Raw genomic sequence first — 26,196 nt, 5'->3', positions numbered from 1 at the left:
CCGGCCTCAAATTCTTATTTCTTACCCTCCAAAAAAGTTGATGCGAATGAAAAAAAAAAAATACCTATGATAGTAGGTAATTTTCATTCTGTGAGTAGGACTTGCTTACTTTTGTAGCAGGAGAAAGTGCAGTGGAGTGGTTAGGAACAGGGCTCTGGGAAAGACGGCCTGGGTCTAAATCTTATCAATTGCCCACATTCACTGTGACTCACAGGCATTTGATAAAAGTAAGCTATTGTTTTTTATTATTTTTGTGATACATGAAAATCCCCTTTTTAAAGGAATTTTAATTCAGAGTTCCTCTCCACATCAACGGGCCTGCAGTTTACAGGTATCTCTTTTTAAGTGATTCCAGGTTTCTAACTTCGATAATTATTCCAGGTTTGTTTGGTTCATATATATTTAAAATTTCAAGAACTTTGTCCATCTTTACTAGCAATTTCTTAGCTTCGTCTGTTTGCCTGGGTGGCTTATCTTTGGAGAATCATATGTTCTCTGAAGTCACATCACGGATATTATTTTAATTTTTAAATTGATCCTTATGACCTCTTAGATTTAGTGGGATTTATTTGCGAAATCAGTGTCCAAATAACTCTTAAATAAGATTTGTCTCAGGACACATCTCTACTGAATTCTGTTAATATAACATCTAAGACATGTGTGTCCCAAAAATCTCTAATATGGTCTTCTAGACAGTGAGATGGCTGTCAGTCAAAAGGAAAGTTTAAGATCTCAGTTAAGCGTGTGAGACAACAAGTCAAGATCCTTACAAAAAGTTAATTAACAGGAAAAACAGCCTTTATCCTGCATATTAAGGGCTGGCAATGAAGAAAAAAAAGTGGTTAGATTAATCTAAAACTGACCTCTGGTGGCTTTTGAAGTGTTTTCTGTTTTCATAGATGATTAGAGGGCTCCCTCTATGTCATTCACATCATTTCTTTTTTTTTCTTTTCTTTTTTTTTTTTTTTAAGATGGAGTTTCTCTCTTTTGCCAGATTAGAGTGCAGTGGCACAATCTCAGCTCACTGCAACCTCTGCCTCCCAGGTTCGAGCGATTCTCCTGCCTCAGCTTCCCGAATAGCTGGGACTACAGGTGCGCACCACCACGCCCAGCTAATTTTTTGTATTTTTAGTAGAGATGGGGTTTTGCCATATTGGCCAGGATGGTCTCGATCTCTTGACCTCATGATCTGCCTGCCTCGGCCTCTCAAAGTGCTGGGATTACAGGAGTGAGCCACTGCGCCCAGCCCATTCACGTCATTTCAAAGTTATGTAGCCATCCATGAAAATCCCCATAGAAATATCCTCTGTACCTCCCAGTCTGTCTACTGATGAGCACAATTGTCTCTCAGGCTAAAAGAAGAAATCATTATGTTTTTAAATTTGCCATTTAGGACCTTGTTAACAGCTGAGTCCAAGCATGGAAAGAAAATGTAAATTCTTTTACAGTTTCTAGCTAGATGAAAAATTGAGTATTCAGTAAAAGTAAACAAAGATTTACGTCATTACTATAAAATAATGGGACTAATCTTCAAGTTATACCATAACATTTAACCTCCACCTGTTAGTTGATTATGTATAATAAATGTAACAAGAACGATCCAATTGATTAGTATTTTCTTGCTGTTTTAGGCACTAATATGGGATTACTGTTATTGTTGTTTTTAAGAAGGCAATAGTTTCAGTTTAATAAGCACTTATTTACCACCCAGCTCTCTGCTGGGCACTGAGGAGAGATAAAGAATCATAGGAACTATATACAATAGTCTGTATCTTTAGACTGTTGAGGATCAAGGGACAAGTGTCTTATGTGCTCAAAAGAATTAGAACAAAGATCCTGTCCCTCTCTCATGTTCCTGGGATTGTGGGCCTCCAGTGGTAAGATGATTGCTAATGTAACATACTTCTGACCATCAGAGAATTGAGTGCTGTAAACCATGAGATCCTTCTCAACACTCTGAAGGATTGTCTTTAGTCCACTTCATTTGGCCTTTAAAACCTTGTCTGTAGGAAAATGTGCTAAAATGCCTACTTGCTATAGAGATCGTTTTGTAAAGATAGTTTTCACTATATTTTTGAGTCTGTTAAATATTAAGGTCCTGTATGAAACATTTTGCTTCCTAAATAAATAAGGGAAAAAATAAGTATGCATTTTATCTTGTAAGAGTGAGAACTATATTACTGAGAACTCTTTTAACATTGGCCACCAGGAAGCTCAGAACTGTACAGCTGTAAAATCAATTCCCACATCTGTTATAATAACTGTAATATCACCGTGATACTCAATGGGCTACATGCATGTTGTATTTTATCATGTTTATCCTGGAATTCTATTCCAGTTTTATCTTTCCTATCCCTTTTTTTTTTTCTCCTTGCCGTACCATTTTGTTGCAGGTATTTCCAGCCTCAAAATCTTAAAGAATGATGGTAGTCTATAAATATTTTATCAATTATTTATTTATTTATTTATTTTAAGGCAGAGTCTCACTCTGTCACCCAGGCTGGATTGCAGTGGCCCAATCTTGGCTCACTGCAACCTCTGTCTCCCAGGTTCAAGTGATTGTTCTGCTTCAGCCTCCAAAGTAGCTGGCAGTACAGGCATGCGCCACCATGCCCAGCTTATTTTTGTATTTTTAGGAGAGGCAGGGTTTCACTGTGTTGGCCAGGCTGGTCTCGAACTCCCGACCTCAGGTGATCCACCCATCTCGGCCTCCCGAAGTGCTGGGATTATAGGCGTGAGCCACCACACCCAGCTGGTAGTGTGTAAATAAATAAGTAAAAATAAAATATAAGGAACTAATCATAGAGGTGGCATTTGTTTCACTGGCTGTATGAAAAAAATGGGAAAAAAAATTGTTCTTTTTTGTTTAAGGAAATAGAAAATCACCTTGATAAGGACACAGAAGGCTATGATGTGGTGCTTGATGCTATAGACACAATGCAGCGAGTCGCCTGGCACATCAATGACATGAAGCGGAAACATGAGCACGCGGTCCGGTTACAGGTGAGCCTGCGAGGTGTCAGTGCCCGGCAGGGTTGCAGGTGTACTGACTGACTGTTTTCCCAATAAAATATTAAGACTGCGCAAGTACTGCACTACACTCACGGTCTTCAGTGTAGTTCTCCCTGAAAAAAGTTCAGGACATCAGTAATACTGACCATTGTCTATCTAGTATGGCTATTTAAGAGAAAGTGACATTATAACTTTTTTTTTTTTTTTTTTCTGAGATGGAGTTTCGCTCTTGTTGCCCAGACTGGAGTGCAATGGCACAATCTCAGCTCACCACAACCTCTGCCTCCAGCGTTCAAGCAATTACTCTGCCCTAGCCTCCCGAGTAGCTGAGATTGCAGGCATGCCTGGCTTATTTTGTATTTTTAGTAGAGATGGGGTTTCTCTATGTTGGTCAGGCTGGTCTCGATTTCCTGACCTCAGGTGATCCACCCGCCTCAGCCTCCCAAAGTGCTGGGATTACAGGCATGAGCCACCAATTTTGTATTTTTAGTAGAGACGGGGTTTCTCCATGTTGGTCAGGCTGGTCTGGAACTCCTGACCTCAGGTGATGTGCCCGCCTCAGCCTCCCAAAGTGCTGGGATTGCAGGCATGAGCCACCACACCCAGCCAACATTATAACTTTTAAGCTAATTGTTTGCTTATAGCCCCTTTGATGATCTAAGTTAAAATTTTGAGTCTCCTACTTCTATGAATTGCAAATTTAGTAATTCTTGTTTAAAGCAACTTTCCGTAAACTATGTAAACACTTGTTAAGCCTTTATTCCTCTGCCACCAGTTCCTGCAAAATCATGAGGTGGTGTGTGAGTGGTCATAGGCAGGGAACGCAGAGGAGGGGGAGCCAAGGCTGAACCAGCTCCTTTACAGTCACTTGGGACGTGACCCTCCAGCATGTCATTTTACTTTCCTTTTTTTTTTTTTGTTTTTGGAGATGAAGTTTCACTCCTGTTGCCCAGGCTGGAACGCAGTGGCACAATCTCAGCTCAGTGCAACCTTCGGCTCCCGAGTTCAAGCGATCCTCCTGCCTCTAGTAGTTGGATTACAGGGGCATACCACCACTCCCGGCTAATTTTCTGTTTTTAGTAGAGATGGTGTTTCACCAGGTTGACCAGGCTTGTCTTGAACTCCTAACCTCTGATGATCCACCTGCCTCAGCCTCCCAAAGTGCTGGGATTACAGGCGTGAGCCACCACGCCCTACAGTTTCCTCATTTTTAAAATAAGACAGAGAAGTTTGCTAAAGGCCTATCCAGCACAAACATTTTGAGCCCTAAATCTTAAGAAACTTTTGACAGATGTTGGGCCAGTGATCATGCCCTGGGGACTTCAATAGATGCACTATGAAAAACAAAACAAGAGGCTGCGTGGGCCCAGAGGCCAGTTCCAGGCTCCTGGCTGTCCCTAGAGTGAGACAGAAAAGCCCAAAGTGACTCCACACTATACAGAGTGGCCTTGCCTAACTCAAGAAAAAGGATACCTTATTTGGCTCATGAGTCAGAACAAACTCTGTAGGCTTCAGGTATAGGCAGCCAGAGTGTGGTGTGATGTCATTGACTATCAAAAATCAGAGGAAGATGACATTCCAATCTTCAGGCTGCTGTTGTTTTTTTTGTTTTGTTCTGTTTTGTTTTTTTGACAATGGCAACAAAAGTTTAATGCTTTATCATACAAGTGTTTTGCAAACATAATATCAGAATCCATTGAATACGGTCGTCCCCCTGATCCACACTTTCACTTCCGGCAGTTTCATTTGCCTGTGGTCAACCAAGGTTAGAACATTTTAAATGAGGGCCAGGAGTGATGGCTCATACCTGTAAGCCCTGCACTTTGGGAGGCCGAGGCAGGTGGATTTCTTCATGTCAGGAGTTCAAGTCCAGCCGGGCAACATGGTGAAACCCTGTCTCTACTAAAAATATAAAAGATTAGCTGGGCGTGGTGGCACATGCCTATAATCCCAGCTACTTGGGAGGCTGAGGCAGGAGAATTGCTTGAACCCAGGAGGTGGAGGTTGCAGTGAGCTGAGATCGTGCCATTGCACTGCAGCCTGAGTGACAGAGCGAGACTCTGTCTCAAAAAAAAAAGAAAAAAGAAAACTACAAAAAATTAGCCGGGCATGGTTGCACACACCTGTAACCCCAGCTACTTGGGAGGCTGAGGTGGGAGAATCGCTGGAACCCAGGACACAGGGTTGCAGTGAGCTGAGATCACATCACTGCACTCTAGCCTGGGAAACAGGGCAAGACTCCATCTCAAAAAAGAAAAAATATACATGGAAAATTCTGGAAATAAACAATCTGTAAATTTTAAATTGTGTACCATTCTGAGTAGCATGATGGAATCTCACACTGCCCTTCTCCCTCCCACCTAGGACATGAATCACCCCTTTGTCCAATCACACTGCCTACGGCCACTCACCTGTTAGTCACTCAGTAGCTGGCTTGGTTATCAGATCGACTGTCTTGTTTTGCAATGCTTGTGTTCAAGTCAACCTTATTCTCTTTATAATGCCCCCAAACGGAGCAGTGATGCTGACATATTGTTATAATTATTCTAATTTATTATCAGTTATTGTTGTTAATATCTTATGCCTAATTTATAAATTAAACTTTATCATAGGTATGTATTTGTAGGGAAAACATAGTATATTTAGGGGTCGATACTATCCCCAGTTCCGAGAATCCACTGGGGGTCTTGGAACATATCCCCTGCAGGTAAGGGGGACTACTGTATTCAGAAATGTCTAAATGGCTGGTTTTTCATACTCTGTGAAGCTGCTTGACATTCTGAAGTCATTACTGAATCAGACTCTGGCTCAAACTAATACTCCACTTCTGTTCATTTCTGTTTTCAACCAGTAAAGTTTTTATTGTCTTGTGGGTTCCTTAATTAAATGGTGCTTGTGACTGTTTTCGTTTTTCAAAATAATAAAATCAACTTCCTTTAAAAACACTGATATTGATATACAATAAATTCCACAGAAAAGTCAAAGTCATGTTATTAGTTTATATTTATCAATTTCCATTAAAAGCACTAAAACGGGGAGTGGGGCAAGTGGGGGTGGTTAATGAATACAAAACTTTACTTAGAGACAATAAGATCTAGGCCAGATGCGGTGGCTCACACCTGTAATCCCAGCAGTTTAGGAGGCTGAGGCAGGCAGATCACCCAAGGTTGGGAGTTTGAGACCAGCCTGGCCAACATAGTGAAACCCCATCTCTTCTAAAAATACAAAAATTAGCCAGGCATGGTAGTGGGTGCCTGTAATCCCAGCTACTTGAGAGGCTGAGGCAGGAGAATCACTTGAACCCAAGAGACAGAGGTTGCAGTGAGCCAAGATTGCGTCACTGCACTCCAGCCTGGACAACAGAGCGAGGCTGTGTCTCAAAAGAAAAAAATGTTGAATAAGATCTAGTATTTGATAGTACAACAGGGGTATTATAGTCAACAATAACTTATAAAATAACTGAAAGTGTAATCGGAATGTTCATAACACAAAGAAATGATAAATGCTGGAGGTGACGGAGGCCCATTTACCCTGATGTGTTTATTATGCATTGTATGCCTGTCAAAATATCTCGTGTACCCCATAAATATATACACCTATTGTGAACCCATAAAATTTTAAAATTTTAACAAAAAAAGTACTGAAACTTAAGTTAGGGGCAAAGAAAGGTTCCTTTCCTTTCCCTGAGTAAGTAAATTTAAACTCAAGAAATTTCTGAGAAAATGACGTGGATGATTTATATAGGCTTTAGTTTTGAATTACTTATGTGTGGTATGAACTTCGGTATCTAGAAGGAAGTCTTCAAGTCAACAACTCTGAAGGGTTTTTTCCCCAGAGGAGAGGGGATGAGAAAAATCAAGGGAAGGGGTTGGGTGCAGTGGCTCACATCTGTAATCCCAGCACTTTCAGAGGTCCAGGTGGGCAGATCACTTGAGGTCAGGAGTTGAAGACCAACCTGGCCAACATGGCAAAACCCCATCTCTACTAAAATTATAAAAAAATTTAGCCAGGCATGGTGATGGGCATCTGTAATCCCAGCTACTCAGGAGGCTGAGGCAGGAGAATCGCTTGAACCGGCGAGGTGGAGGTTGCAGTGAGCCCTGATTGCGCCACTTCCTTCCAGCCTGGGTGACAGAGCGAGACTTCATCTCAAGAAAACAAAACAAAACAAAGAAAATCAAGTGAAGGAGGCCTATCTGAGAGGGTCCCATACTGGTGGCCCCTGGACCTGGCTTTTGAAAGATGTAAGGGCTGCTGTGAGCCACAGCATGGCATGATGAAGGAATGGAAATAAGTAAGTAGCAGCTCATCAACTAACAGCCTGATTCATTTCTGTTAGCCCTTAAGTGACACCACCTGTAAATGCAGATCCATGTCATAGACCATCAGATACCATGTAGATCGTTAGACCCCGTCGGGGACGATTTGGCACCATTCTTGAGGCTCAACAGATGGGCCATCAAGCCCTTGGTGCCTGGCTTCTGCCTCCTGTTAAATGCCATGGCCCATTCCCTTTCTCAGGAGATACAGAGTTTGCTCACTAACTGGAAGGGGCCAGACCTGACCAGCTATGGGGAACTGGTGCTTGAGGGAACCTTCCGCATCCAGCGAGCCAAGAATGAGCGGACACTCTTCCTCTTCGACAAGCTGCTGCTCATCACAAAGAAGAGAGACGACACGTTTACATACAAAGCTCACATCCTGGTAGGTCTGCACGCTGGCCCCGGGCAGGGACTCAGATCCCCAGTTCCATTCCCTCCTGAGTGTGCCTCACCCCCTCTGCTGTCTCTGCTCTAGTGTGGCAACCTCATGCTCGTGGAGGTGATTCCGAAGGAGCCGCTCAGCTTCAGCGTCTTCCACTACAAGAATCCCAAGCTGCAGCACACAGTCCAGGTAGCGGCCAGGCCCTGGCCTCTCCGCAAGGCCCCTTTGTGTAATGATGAGTGCTGTGTACCAGACGCCTTTTTGAGAGCGTTCTGGCCACATGGTCATTTCCCATCTCATCAGAGGGTCCTGTGGGTGGTGGTATCAAGTTGTCTGACAGTCTGCATCTCGTCTTGGCAGGCCAAATCCCAGCAAGACAAACGCCTCTGGGTTCTGCACCTAAAGAGACTGATTCTGGAGAATCATGCAGCCAAGATTCCAGCTAAGGTAGGACACTGAATAATTAATGCACAGTGAAACGGGAGAGAGATAGGAGAATCATTTGAACCTGGGTGGCGGAGGTTACTGTGAGCCGTGATCACGTCATTGCACTCTAGACTGGGTGACAGAATGAGACTGTCTCAAAAAAAAAACAAAGAGACTGGGTCAAAAAAAAAAAAAAAGTTTAGAATTAGAATCTGGGAGTGACAACCATTAATCAGATCATCTAATTACTAATGAAGTCCCAGCAAGGCATCCTGATAGGATAAATGTTCAACTTCAGAATAAAAAGGTTGGCATGGTGGCTCATGCCTGTAATCCCAGCACTTTGGGAGGCTAAGGCAGGTGGAACACTTTAGCCTAAGAGTTCGAGACCAGCCTGGGCAACAAAGTGAGACACCCGTCTCTACATAAAATGTAAAAGTTAGCCCCCAGCATGATGGCATGCACCTGTAGTCCCAGCTACTCTGGGAGGCTGAGGTGGGAGGATCACCTGGGTCCAGGAGGTGGAGGTTGCAGTGAGCTGAGATTGCATCACTGTACTCCAGCCTAGGTGACACAGCAAGACTCTGTCGCAAAAAAAAAAGAAAGAAAATTGAGAGACAGGAAATGTAGGAACTATGTCTCAGCTAAACCAGCCATTAACATCAAAAAGATTCACATGGGGCCAGGTGCGGTGGCTCACACCTGTAATCTTAGCACTTTGGGAGGCTAAGGTGGGCAGATCACCTGAAGTCAGGAGTTCAAGACCAGCCTGGCCAACATGGTGAATCCCCATCTCTACTGAAAATACAAAAACTAGCTGGGTGTGGTAGCACATGCCTGTAGTCCCAGCTACTCAGGAGGCTGAGGCGGGAGAATCACTTGAACCTAGGAGGCGGAGGTTGCAATGAGCCGAGATCGTGCCATTGTACTCCAGCCTGGGTGACAGAGGGAGATCCCGTCTCAAGAAAAAAAAAGAAAAAGATTCACATGAGTCGCGGGCTCTGTGGAGTGGTGGTGGTTTTCCTTCTGGGGCTTGGAAGAGGATGCCACGAACCGTCTGCCAACCATGAAGACGTAATAGATGCCGTGAAAGAATAAAGTGTTCAATTCAGTTAAGTGGAGAGAGGAAGGAAAACATCTTTTACCTCGGTCTTAAAGGATGAGTTTTTTTTTTTTTTTTACACAGGATCTTCTTCTGTCGCCCAGGCTGGAGCACAGTGGTGCAAACATGGCTCACTGCCGCCTTGACCTCCTGGGCTCAAGAGATCCCACCACCTCAGCCTCCCGGAGTAGCTGGGACCACAGGCTTGTGCCACCACGCCAAGCTAATTTTTGTATTTTTGGTAAAGATAGGTGTGGTCTCATCATCTTGCCCAGGCTGGTTTCAAACTTCTGGGTTCAAGTGATCTGCCTGCCTCAGCATTTCCAAAGTGTTGGGATGACAGGCATGAGCCACCGTTCCCAGTCTTAGTAATATTTTTATAAGTGGGAAAAAAGGAATTAAGGAAACCAGACCTAGAGACCTGCATTTAAAAAAAAAAAAAGAACGAATGCACTGTGTTCAGGGTGCACAGATGGTGCCGGGATGGGAGGACTGAGTTCTCAGGGGCTGAGGCAGGGGCTGGGGCAGGGAGGGGAAGGGCAGGAGCCCCTGGAGGGCTGTGGGCATGCACTCTGAGGAGTCTGGATGCATTCGCACTGGGAAATTACTGCAGGCTTTGGAGGAAGGGGAGATGGCGTGGTCAGTCCTGTGTTCTGAGAGTGTAACTTTGGGGACAGGGTGATAAATAAGTGGCAGGAGTGAGGTTGGAGGCTGGAGAAGATGGTAACCCACCACCATGGCCTAGAAAGGAGCTGAGCAGTGCTGCCATGGAGCCACAGCGACAGAGGGGACAAATACAGAACATGCCACTGAGGCAGGGGGCAGGATTTTGCCCACTGAGAGTCAAGGCTGAGTCAGGTTGAAGGAGAGCATGGTACTGTGGGTTCTGAGACAGACAGAAAGGGAGAGGAACCCGTGAGATGGGAGTGAGAGAGAGGAGCCCTCTGCTGTCACTGGCACCCATGCTGCCGGGCAAGGTCAGCCACGGGTGGAAATTCAGGTCTTGGAATCTAAGGATCAGGAGACATTTGCTAGAGGCAATAATTGAAGCCCTAAGGTTTAAAAAGATGGCCCAAAAAAATATGCAAAGGAAAGACAAACCCTTGGGAATCCCAACGTCTAAGTTATCCTCAAGCAGGTGGGGGGATTTGGAGAACAGCCAAAGAAAGATGGAAAGAGTAGCAGAGGAGGCAGGGAGGACGCCTGAGGAGGAGGCGCTGCGCTAACAAGGAAAAAGCACATCTCAGAGACGGGGGGGAGACACAGTCTCAAAGGCTGCTGAGGTCAAGGAGATTTAAACAGAAAAGCAGATTTTAGATTTGGCAACTAAGAGAAAAGGGAAAGGTCACAGTGGGTTGAAGAAAAAGGGAGATTAAGAAGGAACAGAATGCGTATAGACTTTTTTATATATAAAGTTCACAAAAGGAAAAAAAATGATAGTTTGGAGAGAGAGGCAAGAGCAAAGCAAGACTCCTTGTCTGGGTCGAACGCTGAGTCCAAGAGCGGATGGCATGGCAGGAGAAGGGAGATGGGAGAGGAGACAGTGGCTCACTTCCTGTTGGAAGGGAGCCTGGGGAGGTGGGAAGGGAGGGGATGGGACACACAGGAATAGGGGCTTATCTTGGAAAGGGCTGGAAGCATCTCTCTTGAGCCAAGGGAGAAAGAGATGAAAGACAGAGGAACTTTGCGGTGGACTTGGGGGAAGACAAAGCGTTTGATTTCACTCATGCAGGTGATAAAGTCATCTGCTGGGTGAGTGAAGCAGAGATCAGGGGTGTCTGAGGGAAAGTGGAAGGGATCAGAAGAACACTTGCTAAAGATAATGGACCAGGCCGGGCGCGGTGGCTGACACCTGTAATCCCAGCACTTTGGGAGGCTGAGGCGGATGGATCACGAGGTCAGGAGATCAAGACCATCCTGGCCAACACGGTGAAACCCCATCTATACCAAAAATACAAAACATTAGCCGGGCGTCATAGCAGGCGCCTGTAGTCCCAGCTACTCAGGAGGCTGAGGCAGGAGAATGGCATGAACCCAGGAGGCGGAGCCTGCAGTGAGCCGAGATCTCACCACTGCACTCCAGCCTCAGTGACAGTGAGACTCCGTCTCAAGAAAAAAAAAAGAAAGAAAGAAAATGGACCAGTCACTAGAGATAACTAGAATAATCTGTGGAAGGCATCAAAGACCCAACTGAAGCTGGCCCCCATGAATCAGTGTGATGACGTCATTTCAAAATCTGCTCAGCAACTTGGAAGCTACTGGTGCGTGTGGGTTCCTCCAGGTTGGGAACCGGCAGAGCTGGTAGGGGAAGGTTCCCAGGGTGGGGAGGGTGCCAGTGAGCACGCAGTTGCAGTAATTGGGCATGACATCAGGCAGAGTGGAGAGGAAAACCGGCTGGCAACAGAAGCGTGGGGTGAGGGACTGCAGTATTGTCATAAAGCCTGGTTCAGCAGGACTTAATGTTGGAGAGAAGAAAATACACCAATCTGTAGTTGAAGAAGGGACTTTTGGAGTCCCGCCTTAGAGGTGGGGCGGTTTTGAGTGTGATCAGGTTCTGAAGGTGGCTCTGATTCTGTGTTGCTGCTCTGGAGTGGAGGAAAAGGTCATTAGAGATAAAGTGATCAAGGAACTAGGGTGAGGGTGGTGGGTGGATTATTCACATGGATGGTGAAATGGTCCAAGCTGAGGCTGGGAGGAGTGAGGTGGAGCAGACAATGGGATGATGATTATGAAAATTGAACTGGGTGGAAAATAAGAAGGGCTGAGATTTCTGAGAAAGGGGATAGTCTGTTTTGTTCTCTGTATATTTTGACAAGCATTTGAAGCTTATTCTGAGGACTGCCAGCAATGATTTGGTCCTCAGGAAATGAATGTGCATAGGTGTGGACTGGGACCTAAGCATGAGTTTTCGTTTCATCAGGGTGTTATGAGATGAAAGGGAGCTCATGCAGAGAGGGGACTGCATTTTCTTTATGATTAGTCATTTTGTTGCTGGCCTGCTGCCTTAGAACGCCCTTCTGAGCAATGGCAGAGCGTTTTTGATGGGCCCTACCTATTGTTTACCTGTCTAGTGGGAAAATCAAAATTGCTAACAAGATTCTGAAAGGCAGTTACAAAACGAGACCACCTTACATACCTGTCTTTCTCCACACTAGGTGTGTGTGTCCCAGGAAGTTCCCTTTAAGTACTGAAATGGTTAATATAGTCAGTATAACATCGTACTTTCTCCCCAGGTTGTCGATCCCTTCTATCTAAAAACATCTTCTCAGTTACAACTTATTGAGCATACACAGTGCTGAGTACTTATATTCTTATTTCACCCTCACCAAAATATGTTATGAGGTAGTTCTTATTCTTCCCATTCTAGAAAAAATAAAAACAGAGGCTGAGAGACATTAAATAAACTGCCCAAGTTTGTATAACTAGTACATGACCAAGCCTGGATTCAAACCCGGGTCTGTCTGGCTCCAAAGAGCATCCTAACCACATTGTTCCCACTGGCAATTAAAAACACGTTTTTCTTTTTTGTTTTGTTTTGAGACAGGGTCTCACTCTGTCACCCAGGCTGGAGTGCGGTGGCGCAGTCTCCATACAAGAAAAAGCACACTGCAACCTCTGCCTTCTGGGTTCAAGTATTCTTGTGCCTCAGCCACCTGAGTAGCTGGGACTACAGGTGCGCACCACCACACCTGGCTAATTTTTGTATTTTTAGTAGAGATGAGGTTTCACCATGTTGACCAGGCTGGTCTCGGACTCCTGGCGTCAAGTGATCCACCAGCCTCAGCCTCCCAAAGTGCAGGGATTACAGGCAGAAGCCACCATACCCAGCCTCAAACACACGTGTTTAATATACTTTATTCACTATAATGTAATCATAATTTTCTATTTAAGCAGGATTATTATTAAAGTGAACTTTCCACATCTTTCCTTGAGATACTTATTTTCCTAAAGTTTTCAGAATGTATTTCTATTATTTCTATGAAATAAATGCATAGTGGGAAATTTTAAAAATCAAGAAATGTATCACCAGTCTAATAATATCAACACAGCTATGGGAAACTCATTAGTTACAGCCTCCCAGCTGCCTTCCGTTCTTTTAATTCAATGATGGTCCTTGGCTGACACCTAGTGGAAAACCTGGAAACAGTACTTTAAAAATTAAATGTCAAGACCAAAAAAAAAACATTCTTGAAGTCAGCTCTACAGATACCAGGGAACTTCTTGGAAATAGCCATATTGCCCATTAGTGTATGTGGTAAATAAATTAAACTCTTCTCCAAATTAATTGAGAATAAAGGTGTAGGTATTTTGCATTTTATATATTAGCATGGTTCTGTAATTGCACTTCCCAGAGACTAAGCTAACATTTGTGTTTGTAATTAATTTCAACTCATAATCTCAGACGCTGAATGTACAAGAGAGATAGCTATCAGTGTTACAAAAACTGAAGCATTTGTTTTCTCTAAGGTGACTCAGCCCCACGCTTTTTCACTAAATACGATCACCACTTAGCCGAAATATTTGTACTGTGATATCACAGATGGTAGCAAAATAGAGTAAAATTATTTTAAAAGTTATTTTTAGCGTAGTGCTTTCTAGGTTAAATTATACTACCCTTAAAAAATGAAAATGACTTTAAAGAGGCAAGAAAGGCTACAATCCCCTAGGACAGTGGTCTTCAACCTTTTGGGCACCAGGGATTGGTTTTGTGGAAGACAATTTTTCCACAGACAGAGGCAGGGGAAGGCTTTTGGGATGATGAAAGCACATTACGTTTACTGCACACTTTACTTCTATTGCTATATGGTAATATATAATGAAATAGTTATACAGCTCACCATAATGTAGAATCCAGTGGGAGCCCTGAACTTGTTCTCCTGCAACTAGACGGTCCCATCTGGGGGTAATGGGGGACAGCAACACCCCAAGTGTGTTGTTTATGTACAGTCTGTTCTAATCTTATTCTGGTCACTGTCACTGCAGAAAAGCCTGCTTTACAAAGATAGGATGTTGGAAATGGAAGCAGGCTTTTGTGCTTTTGTGGCAATCTCAGGATATTTGCCTGGACTTTAATCCAGAATATATGGACATTTGAAGTTGTCTCAAACATACTTTTTTTCTTTTTTTTGAGATGCAGTCTTGTTCTGTTGCCTAGGCTGGAGTGCAACGGTGCTGCAACCTCTGCCCCCCGGGTTCAAGCAATTCTCCTGCCTCAGCCTCCTGAGTAGGTGGGGTTACAGGTGCACACCACCATGCCCAGCTAGTTTTCATATTTTTAGTAGAGACAGGGTTTCACCATGTTGATCAGGCAGGTCTTGAAATCCTGACCTCGTGATCTGCCTGCCTCAGCCTCCCAAAGTGCTGAGATCACAGGCATGAGATACCACGCCCGGCCTCGAACATACTTTTAAGGCCACCGGATGCAGCCATACAATTGAAGTACATTGACTCACTTGCCATGATAAAGCCTGCCACCAGATGCAGCTTCATTGCCCCTTGTCACTCACTGACAGGGTTTTGATATGAATCTGCAAGCAATTGATTTATTATGATCTCTGTGCAGTCAAACCTCTGTGCTAACGTTAGTCTGCTCCCCAGTGCTAGCATCACTGCCTCAGCTCCACCTCAGATCATCAGGCATTAGATTCTTGTAAGGAGCGCTGCAACCTAGATCCCCCGCATGCATAATTCACAGTAGGGTTCACACTCCTATGAGTATCTAATGCTGCCACTGATCTGATAGGAGGCGGAACTCAGGCTGTAATGTGAGCCTTGAGGAGCCGCTGTAAATCCAGATGAAGCTTCTTTCGCTTGCCCACCACTCACCTCCTGCTGTACGGCCCAGCTGCTAACAGGCCATGAACTAGTACCAATCTGTGGCTCCAGGGTTGGGGACCCCTGCCCTACGAGGGTGGGTGGAACTCACCAGTTGAGCTGACCATTGAATCCTAATGACTGTTCTGAAAGAGAGGCTCCATGATCCCACTGTCCAGTTGAGGAAGCACACTCTGGGATGGCAGAGCACCCACCTGGTGAAGCGCCTGAGCTGGAATCACAGACATTGTCCTTCAGGGCCATCCCACTCGGAGATTCTGGGGCACATAAAAGAGATGGGAGGTGCAGGGAGTTGGGGAAACAGAGACACTTAGCTCATAATAATCACATAGCATTCTGCAGGAAGAAAGACAACAATGAGAGGAAACTTCCAGCAGCCATTTTGCAATTAACTCAAAATAGTTACATGGCCCCAGAGTCGTGGTGAGGGCTGGTGATAAAGATACCAGGCTCCATGCCTTCAGCTTTTGGGTCAGTAGGTCAGGGTTGGGTGGTAAGCATCTGCAATTTTTTTTTTTTTTTGCAACGGAGTCTTGCTCTGTCACCCAAGCTAGAGTGCAGTGGCATAATCTCGGCTCACTGCAACCTCCGCTTCCTGGGTTCAAGCAATTCTGCTGCCTCAGCCTCCCAATTAGCTGGGACTACAGGTGCCCGCCACCTTGCCTGGCTAATATTTGTATTTTTAGTAGAGATGGAATTTCACCATATTGGCCAGGTTGGTCTTGAACTCCTGACCTTGTGATTGTGATCTGCCCACCTCGGCCTCCCAAAGTGCTAGGATTACAGGTGTGAGCTACTGCGCCCAACCGAGAATCTGCATTTTTAATAAGTTGGCCAATGAGTGCTAATGATCAGCTGGACTTAGGAACCAGCCTCCCTCCGGCCTCTTTCACAGGGTTGGGGGTGCAGTCTTAGCTCTGGTGCCTTGATGGTGTAGCAGCTATTACCCACATGAGGGCGCTCATCTGCTTGAATTCCCTGAACTATGTGTAAATGCTTAAAATAAATAGCGAGTTTTTAAACGTTTTTAACTCTGTTTATTCAGGTGGGATAAGATCTGTGTTGAGATTCGGAGTTTAAAGAAAAACAAAGCAATTAGAATTACAGCCCCACTTTCTCTCTTTCAGGCCAAGCAAGCAATCCTTGAAATGGATGCCATTCGTAAGTTTTATTTCCTTAACACAATTTGAAATTCCATTGTCTATTTGTATCTATCACATTTTCTATCTTAAAGTTCAAGAAAATGTCAATTGTTAGAAAATAGTATCTTTCTATTCACTGTTTTCACGAATTGGGTGGACAGTATAATCCCTGCTTAGTTCATTGACTTGTTTCTACATTGGTTCTCCCAGGTTTATCTGAGTCCCTTGATGGCTGGCCACAGTCTGGGTTTCTGCATCAACTAACAATGTCAGTTATGTCTCCAGGGTCAACTCTACCCCCACTCACCCCCAACCTCTACCACCACCAAAAACCAGGGCTTCACAATGCATTTCTCACTTCATCCCTAACAGAATATTGATTATCTGCAAGAATCTCAATCGCTTCATAGTATTGGTTTTCCTGATGCAGCAGAAAATTCTAAAATCACAACCACCCCACATACGTGAGTGTATTTCTAGGCTTACAAAAGCAGAAGAGAAGAAATATTCCAGGTCCTTCCTATTAAATAAGACCTTATTCAATAGCATTTGTCACATCTTTGGTATTTTTCAGATTAAATAGAATAAAAAGAGAAGACAATGGCTTTAAATGCAATCAGGTCTGCTGGACACTTGTACTGAAAACACTTCTACTTTTACTTAACCCTTTCATAATACCTTACTTTGCGGAATCAAGTGCAAACGTTGATTCCCTTCCGTCCAGCCTGGCACTTGTTAACTCCCCAGGGGGAAAAGCAGCATCACCAAAGTGGAAACAGGTGCATTCCCACCATCGCTGCAGCTGAGGCTCCCGTCTCCCATCCAACAGACCTGAGAAATGATGCCTGGAGCTCCCTAGCAGAGTGCTAGGCTGTATTCTCTAGACCTCATCATTTCAGCCAACAGAAATTGCCTTCAGATTTTATTTATTTATTTATTTTGGCTGGGTGTGGTGGCTCAAGCTTGTCATCCCAGCTAACACTCCTACAAGTCCCAATGTAAACAAAAAGCCCTGAGATACATATACAGCACCAATTATGGGAGGAGGATCATATCCATGTGAGATGAAAAAGAATAAATCCATATAGGCCAGTCATGGTGGCTCACACCTGTAATCCCAGCACTTTGGGAGGCCGAGGTGGGTGGATCATCTGAGGTCAGGAGTTCGAGACCAGCCTGGCCAACATGGTGAAACCCCGTCTCTATTAAAAATACAAAAATTAGTCAGGCATGGGGGCGGTCACCTGTAGTCTCAGCTTCTCGGGAGGCTGAGGCAGGAGAATCACTTGAACTTGGGAGGTAGAGGTCAGCAGTGAGCCAAGATCATGCCACCGCACTTCAGCATGGGTGACAGAGCAAGACTCCATCTCAAAATAATAATAATAATAAATCCATATAAATCTACGCTAGCCATAACCATGGGAGCCCTCGACAGCGCAGTCCCACTGATGCATGTAGTTATCTTTACAGATCATCCAGGCTTCTGTTACAGTCCTGAGGGAGAGACGAAAGCACTGTATGGCTCTAAAGAAGGTTCTGCTCCATATCGGCTGAGAAGAAAATCTGGTAAATAGGATTTTGTCATAAAAATTTAATACTAATAGGGGACTGGAAATGAAAGTCCCTTTGAGTCTGACGAAAGGGCATGTTCTATCTGGTTTCTCAGCTCACTGCTGGTCTGAATACATTTGTGGCTGCCTTAAGATGGGACTCACAAACTTTTGATCTAAAACTCTTTTTCTCTGTAATTCCAGCACTTTGGGAGGCCAAGGCAGGTGGATCACCTGAGGTCAGGAGTTCAAAACCAGCCTGGCCAACATGGAGAAACCACATCTCCAGTAAAAATATAAAAATTAGCCAGGCCTGGTGGCGGGCACCTGTAATCCTAGCTACTCAGGAGGCTGAGGCGGGAGAATCACTTGAACCCGGGAGACAGAGGTTGCAGTGAGCCAAGATCGTGCCACTGCACTCCAGCATGGGTGACAGAGTGAGATTCTGTCTCAAAAAAAAAAAAAAAAAAAAAAAAAGCCTCTTTTCTACTTAATATTTCCCGTGACTATCAAGCATGCCAGTCAACTAATTTTGCTTTGTACGTCTTACCACTGGCATGCAGATACTTAAACCGTATTTGCTATTGCTAATGAAAAATCACATCCTATGAGTTACACACACAAAAGATTATCCAAAGCTAAAATTTTAATTCATATTTGCTGCACCAGACTCCACGAAGTATTGCCTTAGTTCAGACAGGTTTGGGGTTTTATTTGAAGCAGTCTTTATTCATTACCCCCTTTATGCTTTGCTAAAGAATAGGAATGCAAGGATCAATAATCCACGTGACTCCTGCTTGCAAGGAGCTCATGGTGCCAGAGACAAAAAATGCAAATAAGGCTGGGCACAGTGGCTCACACCTGTAATCACAGCATTTCGGGAGGCTGAGGTGGGAGGATCACCTGAGGTCAGGAGTTTGAGACCTGCCTGGCCAATATGGTGAAACCCCATCTCTACTAAAATTACAAAAATTAGCAGGGTGTGTTGGCAGGCACCTGTAATCCCAGCTACTCGGGAGGCTGAAGCAGGAGAATCACTTCAACCCAGGAGGCAGAAGTTGCAGTGAGCCGAGATCACGCCACTGCCTAGGTGATAGAGGGAGACTCAGTCTCAAAAAATAAAAATAATAAATAAATACTAGTCCGTGTGATGGAGAAGTGCCAGAGGTTGGTTGGATGGAAGGAAGAGCAGAGAGACAAAAACAGGAGAAATAAGAGAGAGGTTAACCCTGTAGGGAGGAGAGAGAAGGCTTCACAGAGCAGAGAACCAGTACCCAAGACAGAATCTGGCAGCAGGGGAGGCAGATGGAACAGGAACAGCGTATGCAGAGGCCCTGAGGCTTGAGCCAGCGTACTTTAGGACAGACATCTGTTGCCAGTCGTTCAGCCTGGGGAGAAAGTGGGATGGTGCTGGGGGCTAGAGGAAGAGGTGGGTGAGGTGAAATGGAAAGAGATGTGGCTAGAGCGCAGATGGGGGCCTGATTCTGGAGGCCCAGTATGTCATGCATAGGGTTCGAACTTGATCCTGCAAGCTGTGGAAGGATTTTAAGCAGTGAACTCAGAGAACGATTTCCTTGTCAAGAAATAGCTCTGGCTGTGTGCAGAGAATGAAGTGAGCAGGGAGACCAGATAGGAGGCTGTGGTGCTCATCTTGTTGAGAGATGAAGGCTTGGATTAAGAGAGGGGTGACTCGGGGAAAGGATTACAGGGAACCCCCAAGACTGTGATGGAAGAAAACAGGAGAAATGTAGAGTAACAGCCTGGTCGCTAACCCTGGAGGGTGATGTCAGCGATAACCAAGAGAGGATATGCAGATGAAGGAGCAGATCTAGGGGAGACAGGGGAGCTGGGATGGAGATGTTGAGTTTGCTGAAGCTGACACTTGGGACAGGGTCTGGTATAAGAATATACAGTTGATGCCGGGCGCAGTGGCTCACGCCTGTAATCCTAAGACCTTGGGAGGCCGAGGCGGGCAGATCACTTGAGGTCAGGAATTCAAGACAAGCCTGGCCAACATGGTGAAACCCTGTCTCTACTAAAAATACAAAAAATAGCTGGGCATGGTGGCGCGTGCCTATAATCCCAGCTACTTGGGAGGCTGAGGCTGGAGAATTACTTGAACCCGGGAAGCAGAGGTTGTGGGGAACTGAGATCGCACCATTGCATTCCAGCCTGAGAGAGAAGAGTGAATCTCAGTCTCAAAAGAAAAAAGAAAGAATGTACAATTGAACATCATCAGCTTGTAGGTGTTAGTGAAAGCTGAGGAAGCTGCTCTGCTACTGACAGGATTGACAAAGTCAGATTTTGCTTTTCTATTGGGTGACTCCTGATAACACAGCATAACATTTATTCTACCATTTTAGCAGAGTGAATGTCTTGCTCCTATGTATCTCTGAGCAAAGGGAATTTTGTTAAATTTGATATAAAAGTTATAGAGCTCTGTTAATCTGTCAGTAGAATCATAATCCTTTTATGAAGAATAAAGAAAAAGGTTTGATTTGGTTTTGCAAATGATGCTGGCTTTATTTTGTCTCCCAGAACCTTCCTCACGATCACATAAAGTTTTGAAGACTAGTGGTAAGTCATAAAATATATTTTCTTGTTTCATTCTTGTTGATATTCACTAAATCAAATCACACAAAAATAAATACCGGATAAATTACAGATTGACAGATTTGATTTGATTACAAAAAGATTAACTTCTATAAATAAAAGTGTCCCATTATAAAATATATAGTCAAAGCCAGGCACAGTAGCTCACGCCTGTAATCCCAGCACTTTGGGAGGCCAAGGTAGGCAGCTCTCTTGAGGCCAGGACTTCGAGACTAGCCTGGCCAACATGGTGAAACCCCGTCTCTACTAAACATATAAAAATTAGCCAGGCCTACTGGCTCGTGCCTGTAATCACAGCTACTTGGGAGGCTGAGGCAGAAGAATCGCTTGAACCTGGGAAGCAGAGGTTGCAGTGAGCCGAGATCACGCCATTGCACTCCAGCCTGGGCAACACAGTGAGACTGCGTCACAAAAAATAATAATAATAATAAAATTTAAAATAAAATGTACAGTCAAATGACATAAAATACTTGTAATATATTTGACAGGCATAAAAAGATTAATATTCCTATTATATAAAGAAACTCCATACATCAAAAAGAAAAGATAGAGGACTGTTTTATTTATTTATTTTTTATTTTTAAGACGGAGTTTCACTCTTGTTGCCCAGGCTGGAGTGCAATAGTGTGAGCTCAGCTCACCTCAACCTCCACCTCCCGGGTTCAAGTGATTCTCCTGCCTCAGCCTCCTGAGTAGCTGGGATTACAGGCATGTACCACCACGCCTGGCTAATTTTGTATTTTTAGTAGAGATGGGGTTTTTCTATGTTGGTCAGGCTGGTCTCGAACTCCTGACCTCAGGTGATCCACCCGCCTTGGCCTCCCAAACTTCTGGGATTACAGGCGTGAGTCACCGCACCCAGCCCAAAGGACTCAAAAAAAAAAAAAAAAAGAATTGGGCAGTTTCACAAAAACACACAAACTGGCAATAAAATTTTTTAATGGCCATCCACATTCATAATCAGAAAATCCATACATTTAAATGGAATAAATAGAAGGGAAAAAACTATGAGCTTGGCCAAAACATATAGAAAAATAGTCACTCCAAAAGTATTGGTGGGAGTGTAAGTTTTTGCCATGCTTCAGGGGCAAAATTTGGTAATACTTGTTTGAATTTAAAATGTACATTTGCCCTTACCCCAACAGTTTCACCTGCACAGATGTACTTACCCACATGTAGATGGATTTATCTACAAGTTTGTTCTTTGCAGTATTTGTAATAGGACACTATAAAAATGCTCATGCAGTCGGAAATATACTTAAGGAAATTGTAGTACATCCATACACACAATGGAATATTCTTTAGCTGTCAAAAATAAAGCAGATCTCTACCTATTTACAAGAGTGTCCACATATATTTAGCAGAATATACAAAGTTGCATATTGAATCCTTATTTTAAAAGTGAAACAGGCTGGGTGTGGTAGCTCACGCCTGTAATCCCAACACTTTGGGAGGCCGAGGAGGGTGGATCACCTGAGGTCAGGAGTTGGAGACCAACCTGGCCAACATGGCGAGATCCCGTCTCTACTAAAAATACAAAAATTAGCCAGGTGTGGTGGCTTATACCTGTAATCCCAGCTACTGGGGAGGCTGAGACACAAGAATCACTTGAACCCAGGAGGCAGAGGCTGCGTTGAGCCGAGATTGTGCCACTGCACTCCAGCTTGGACGACAGAGCGAGACTTCATCTCAAAAAGATAAATAAATAAATAAAAGCAAAACCGTTATTGTGGTGGGGTGGGGGTAGTACAGGAGCTGGAAAGATAAACATTCAGCTGTTAACTGTTGTTTCCTCGGGGGATGGGATCTGTGGAGAGGGAAGGGCCTCAAATGCTTCTGTGATCATCTTTAAAGAGGCGACACCCATAATTGGCTAGCTCTAAGGGTGTCTTCTGTAAGGACGTGGCTATGTAAATCTCTCCCCACAACTCCACCGGCAACACTCCTTTGTTGCAAGAAGGCTGCATCTTTCAGTTAAAACCAATAAAATATTGCAAAATCAACAGAAGCAGTGTCATCTTTACATAATTGTCATGGAATGGGGCATGTGCATTTTTTTCTTTTTTTCAGGAAACAACACATTTTTGTTCGGAAGCTTTTGAAACATCTTGAGCATGAATTAGTTAGTTAATGGCCGTCAGGGATTAATGAAGACAGCTAGCGCTCAGATGCATGTAAAGTTGTTTGATGTAGCGTGGGGGTATGCAGCTGGGAGAGCTGACAGGGATTTTCTGAAAATTAGATGTAGGGGGCCCAGAAGTCTCTTGGGTTTCAATTACTAGTAATAAGTTTCTAAGTTCTATAAAATATTAGTGCTTACTTATATAGGAAGTACATTTTCATTCTCCAACTTGAAAAAAAAAACCTTCTGTTTTTCAGAAACAGCACAAGACATCCAAAAGGTAAGCTCTATCCCATTTCTTACTTGGAAATGTTCGCTTCAGACACCCTTCATAGATGTCGCTTCCCCATCTCTCTCAGCCCCAGCCCATATTGCAAGTGTCAACAGTTATTTTACATTTTGGAAATTTGGTATTTTACATTTTGAATTATTTACATTTGATTTAAGCAAAGACTCATCCTTATCAACTTCTTCCCTTTCCCCAGCCCACATCTGAGAACTATGGTGATTATTTATTCATCCTCTGCCCCGCATCACACCTCAGAGACTGTAACCTTATCTTAGGGTGTAATACCTGCCCGGTACTCACGTGAGCCACCTCACATTGTCCTTTGCCTCCACCAGTGTAAGACCAAGGCCCCTGCCTCCTGGATATAACTCCCTCCTCCAAGCACGAGCCTTCATTCACAAGGGCGAGGGGCTCCCTTCTAAGAATATGGTTCTGCTGCTGACATAAGAGATGATGACATATGATCGAATGAGACTTTGTTATATCAAGTTTTGATTTTTCTTCCCCTGACAAAAGCTTAGGAGAGGGAGAATAAGAACTGTATACTGTATTGGAAGGTATTATATCCAGCTGTATTACCTATGAAGAATAGGTATTTTCTCCTGACCTGAGTGGTTTGTCCAGTGTGGCTGCTGAGCAGTGGGCTTAATTAACAGTTCTTAGAGAACTAATCATGGCTCCTTGTTTGATGTTCTGTATCTAGAAGAATATGGCTATGAAAACCTATCCCTACAATCTCATTTCCACCATGGCTTAGCACAGAAACAAAGTGACCCTGTTGATAAACGTTGTATCTTTCCATTAAAACCAAGAAAATGTCTAAAAATCAACAGAGTCTTTTTTTTTTTTTTTTCTTTTGGGACTGGGTCTCACTCTGTTGCCCAGGCTGGAGTGCAGTGGTGCAATCTCGGCTCACTGCAACCTCTGACTCCCGGGTTCAAGTAATTCTCCTGCCTCCGCCCCCCAAGTAGCCTAGTAGCTGGGACTACAGGAATCCACCACTACACTATGCCCAGCTAATTTTTGTATTTTTAGTAGAGCCGGGGGTTTCACCAAGTTGGAAATGCCAGTCTGGAACTCCTGACCACAGGTGATCCACCCGTCTCGGCCTCCCAAAGTGCTGGGATTACAGGCGTGAGCCATCGTGCCCGGCTGAACATAGTCTTACCTTTAAGTGATTGTCATGGCTGAGGCGTGTGCATCTTTTTTCAGGTAATACATGTTTTTGTTTGGAAACATGTGAAACTTATTAATATTAATTGGTTCATTGTCCTGAACTATGGCATAAGGTTTTGATTTCATAAGTGGGGTCACTGCAGAAGGCTCCCTGCTCTTCAAAGCAGCCATAGTAGCATTGTGGAGCCATGCCCCTCTCAGTGCTAAAAGAAGGAATCTCCCTGTCAAAGAGTTCTAGAGGTTCAATCTCAGGAGCTGCTTGGAAACTTTCTACAGCGATGCTCAAGCCAGGTCCATATGGGCATAATCAAACCTGATACAATCAGAAGGCAAGAAAGAAAACAGCCATGCTTTCTTTTTGTGATAAAATTCCATCTCCTAATAGTAATGTGCTGAAGGTACATTAAATTCAAGGAGATCAGATTTACTGCTAATTAAAGAGTTTATAACAACTAGGCATGTTATACAGGTGGCTCACACCTGTAATCCTAGCACTTTGGGAGGCCAAGATTGTCAGATCACTTTGAGCTCAGGAATTCAAGATCAGCCTGGGCGACATGGCAAAACCCCCCTCTCTACAAAAGAAATACAAAAATGAGCTAGGTGTGGTGGCTTGTGCCTGTGGTCCCAGCTACTTGGGAAGCCAAGGCTGGAGAATTATTTGAGCCGGGAAGCAGAAGTTGCAGTGAGCTGAGATAGTGCCACTGCACTCCAGCCTGGGCAACAGAGTGAGATTCTATGTCATAAATAAATAAATAAGTCGTTTATAACAGGAAATATTCCATAATAATAGCTTACTATTTCTCCCAGAATATATATTCTGAGACTGCATATATGTGTGTATGAGGCGGTTAAGCTCATGTGTAAGCTGTGGATTAAGACACGGATTCAAATCCATTTCTGCCATTTATAAACTGTGTGACTGCAGGCAAATTGCTTAACCTTACCAGGACTTGGTTTCCTAATTTACAGAACTGTTATAAAGATTAAATGCAACATGTTCTTAAAAGTGCTTATTAATAGAATATTTGGCACAAAGCAAGTGTTCTATAAATTATAGCTAATATAGGCCAGGCGCAGTGGCTCACGCCTGTAATCCCAGAACTTTGGGAGGCCGAGGCAGGCGGATTGCCTAAGCTCGGGAGTTCACAATCAGCCTTGCTAACACGGTGAAACCCCGTCTCTACTAAAATACAAAAAATTAGCCAGGCATGACAGCATGCGCCTGTAGTCTCAGGTACTCCGGAGGCTGAGGCAGGAGAATTGCTTGAACCCGGGAGGCAGGGGTTGCAGTGAGCTGAGATCGTGCCACTGCAGTCTAGCCTGGGTGACAGGGTGAGACTCCTAAAAGCATGATAGCTAATATCATTGTTAAATAGCTCAAATGCTGAGAATGTGGAAGGACAGGAAAAAAGTTCATTCAGGCTGTGGTAAAATTGAGGTATCAAAATTATTAAGCTGGTGCAAAAGTAATTGCAGTTTTTACCATGACACTCAATATTGTGACCAATCATATGCTGATTCTTTCCTTTAAAAAAAAAAATTTTTATTTATTTATTTTGAGACAGGATCTTACTCTGTCACCCAGGCTGGAATGCAGTGGCACAATCTCAGCTCACTGCAGCCTCCACCTCCCAGGCTCAGGAATCCTCCCACCTCAGCCTCAAGTAACTGGACTACAGGCATGCGCCACCATGCCCTGCTAACTCTCATTTTTTGTAGAGACAAGGTCTGACTATGTTGTCCAGGCTGGTCTCAAGCTCCTTAACTCAAGTGATCCTACCACCTTCACCTCCCAAAGTGCTGGGGTTACAGGTGTGTGTCACTGTGTCCATCCTGCCTGTCTGTCTGTCTCTCTCTCTCTCTCTCTCTCTCTCTCCCCCTCCCTCCCTCCCCCTGCCCCCTCTTTCTCTCTCTCTCTTTCTCTCTTTCCCTCTCACTCTCTCTCTCTCTTTCTCTCTTTCCCTCTTTCTCTCTTTCTTTCTTTCTTTTCAAAATTTTTTTTGTAGAGACGGGGTATCTCACCATGTTGCCCAGGCTGGTCTCTAGCTCCTGGGCTCAAGTGATCTGCCTGCCTTGGCCTCCCAAAGTGCTGGGATTACAGGCATAAGCCACCGTGCCTGGATGATTACTTCTTAATTTAAGAGCGTCTTCAATTTTCTTAATGATTAATTTGATGTAAATTTACAGCTTCCAAAAAACTGCTCTTTTTTTTTTTTTTTTTT

The 26,196-nt window shown here is 44.1% G+C and overlaps 1 protein-coding gene across 1 annotated transcript in view; it reads left to right on the top strand.

Annotated features, from left to right (window-relative positions):
• The window catches only part of PLEKHG1 (pleckstrin homology domain containing, family G (with RhoGef domain) member 1), a 175,567-nt gene that overhangs the window by 135,277 nt on the left and 14,094 nt on the right, over positions 1–26,196 (top strand). Inside the window, exons 7-14 of the mRNA XM_011943778.1 lie at positions 2,872–3,003; positions 7,534–7,716; positions 7,810–7,905; positions 8,077–8,163; positions 16,207–16,240; positions 17,692–17,787; positions 20,310–20,348; positions 22,764–22,786. Coding sequence (XP_011799168.1) covers positions 2,872–3,003; positions 7,534–7,716; positions 7,810–7,905; positions 8,077–8,163; positions 16,207–16,240; positions 17,692–17,787; positions 20,310–20,348; positions 22,764–22,786 — 690 coding nt within the window. The remainder of the gene's footprint in view (positions 1–2,871; positions 3,004–7,533; positions 7,717–7,809; positions 7,906–8,076; positions 8,164–16,206; positions 16,241–17,691; positions 17,788–20,309; positions 20,349–22,763; positions 22,787–26,196) is intronic.

Source organism: Colobus angolensis, unplaced genomic scaffold (genome assembly GCF_000951035.1).
Source record: "Colobus angolensis palliatus isolate OR3802 unplaced genomic scaffold, Cang.pa_1.0 Scaffold221, whole genome shotgun sequence".
NCBI lineage: Eukaryota > Metazoa > Chordata > Mammalia > Primates > Cercopithecidae > Colobus > Colobus angolensis.
Note: the sequence above shows the minus strand (reverse complement) of the source record. Positions and strands in the feature narration are given on the sequence as shown.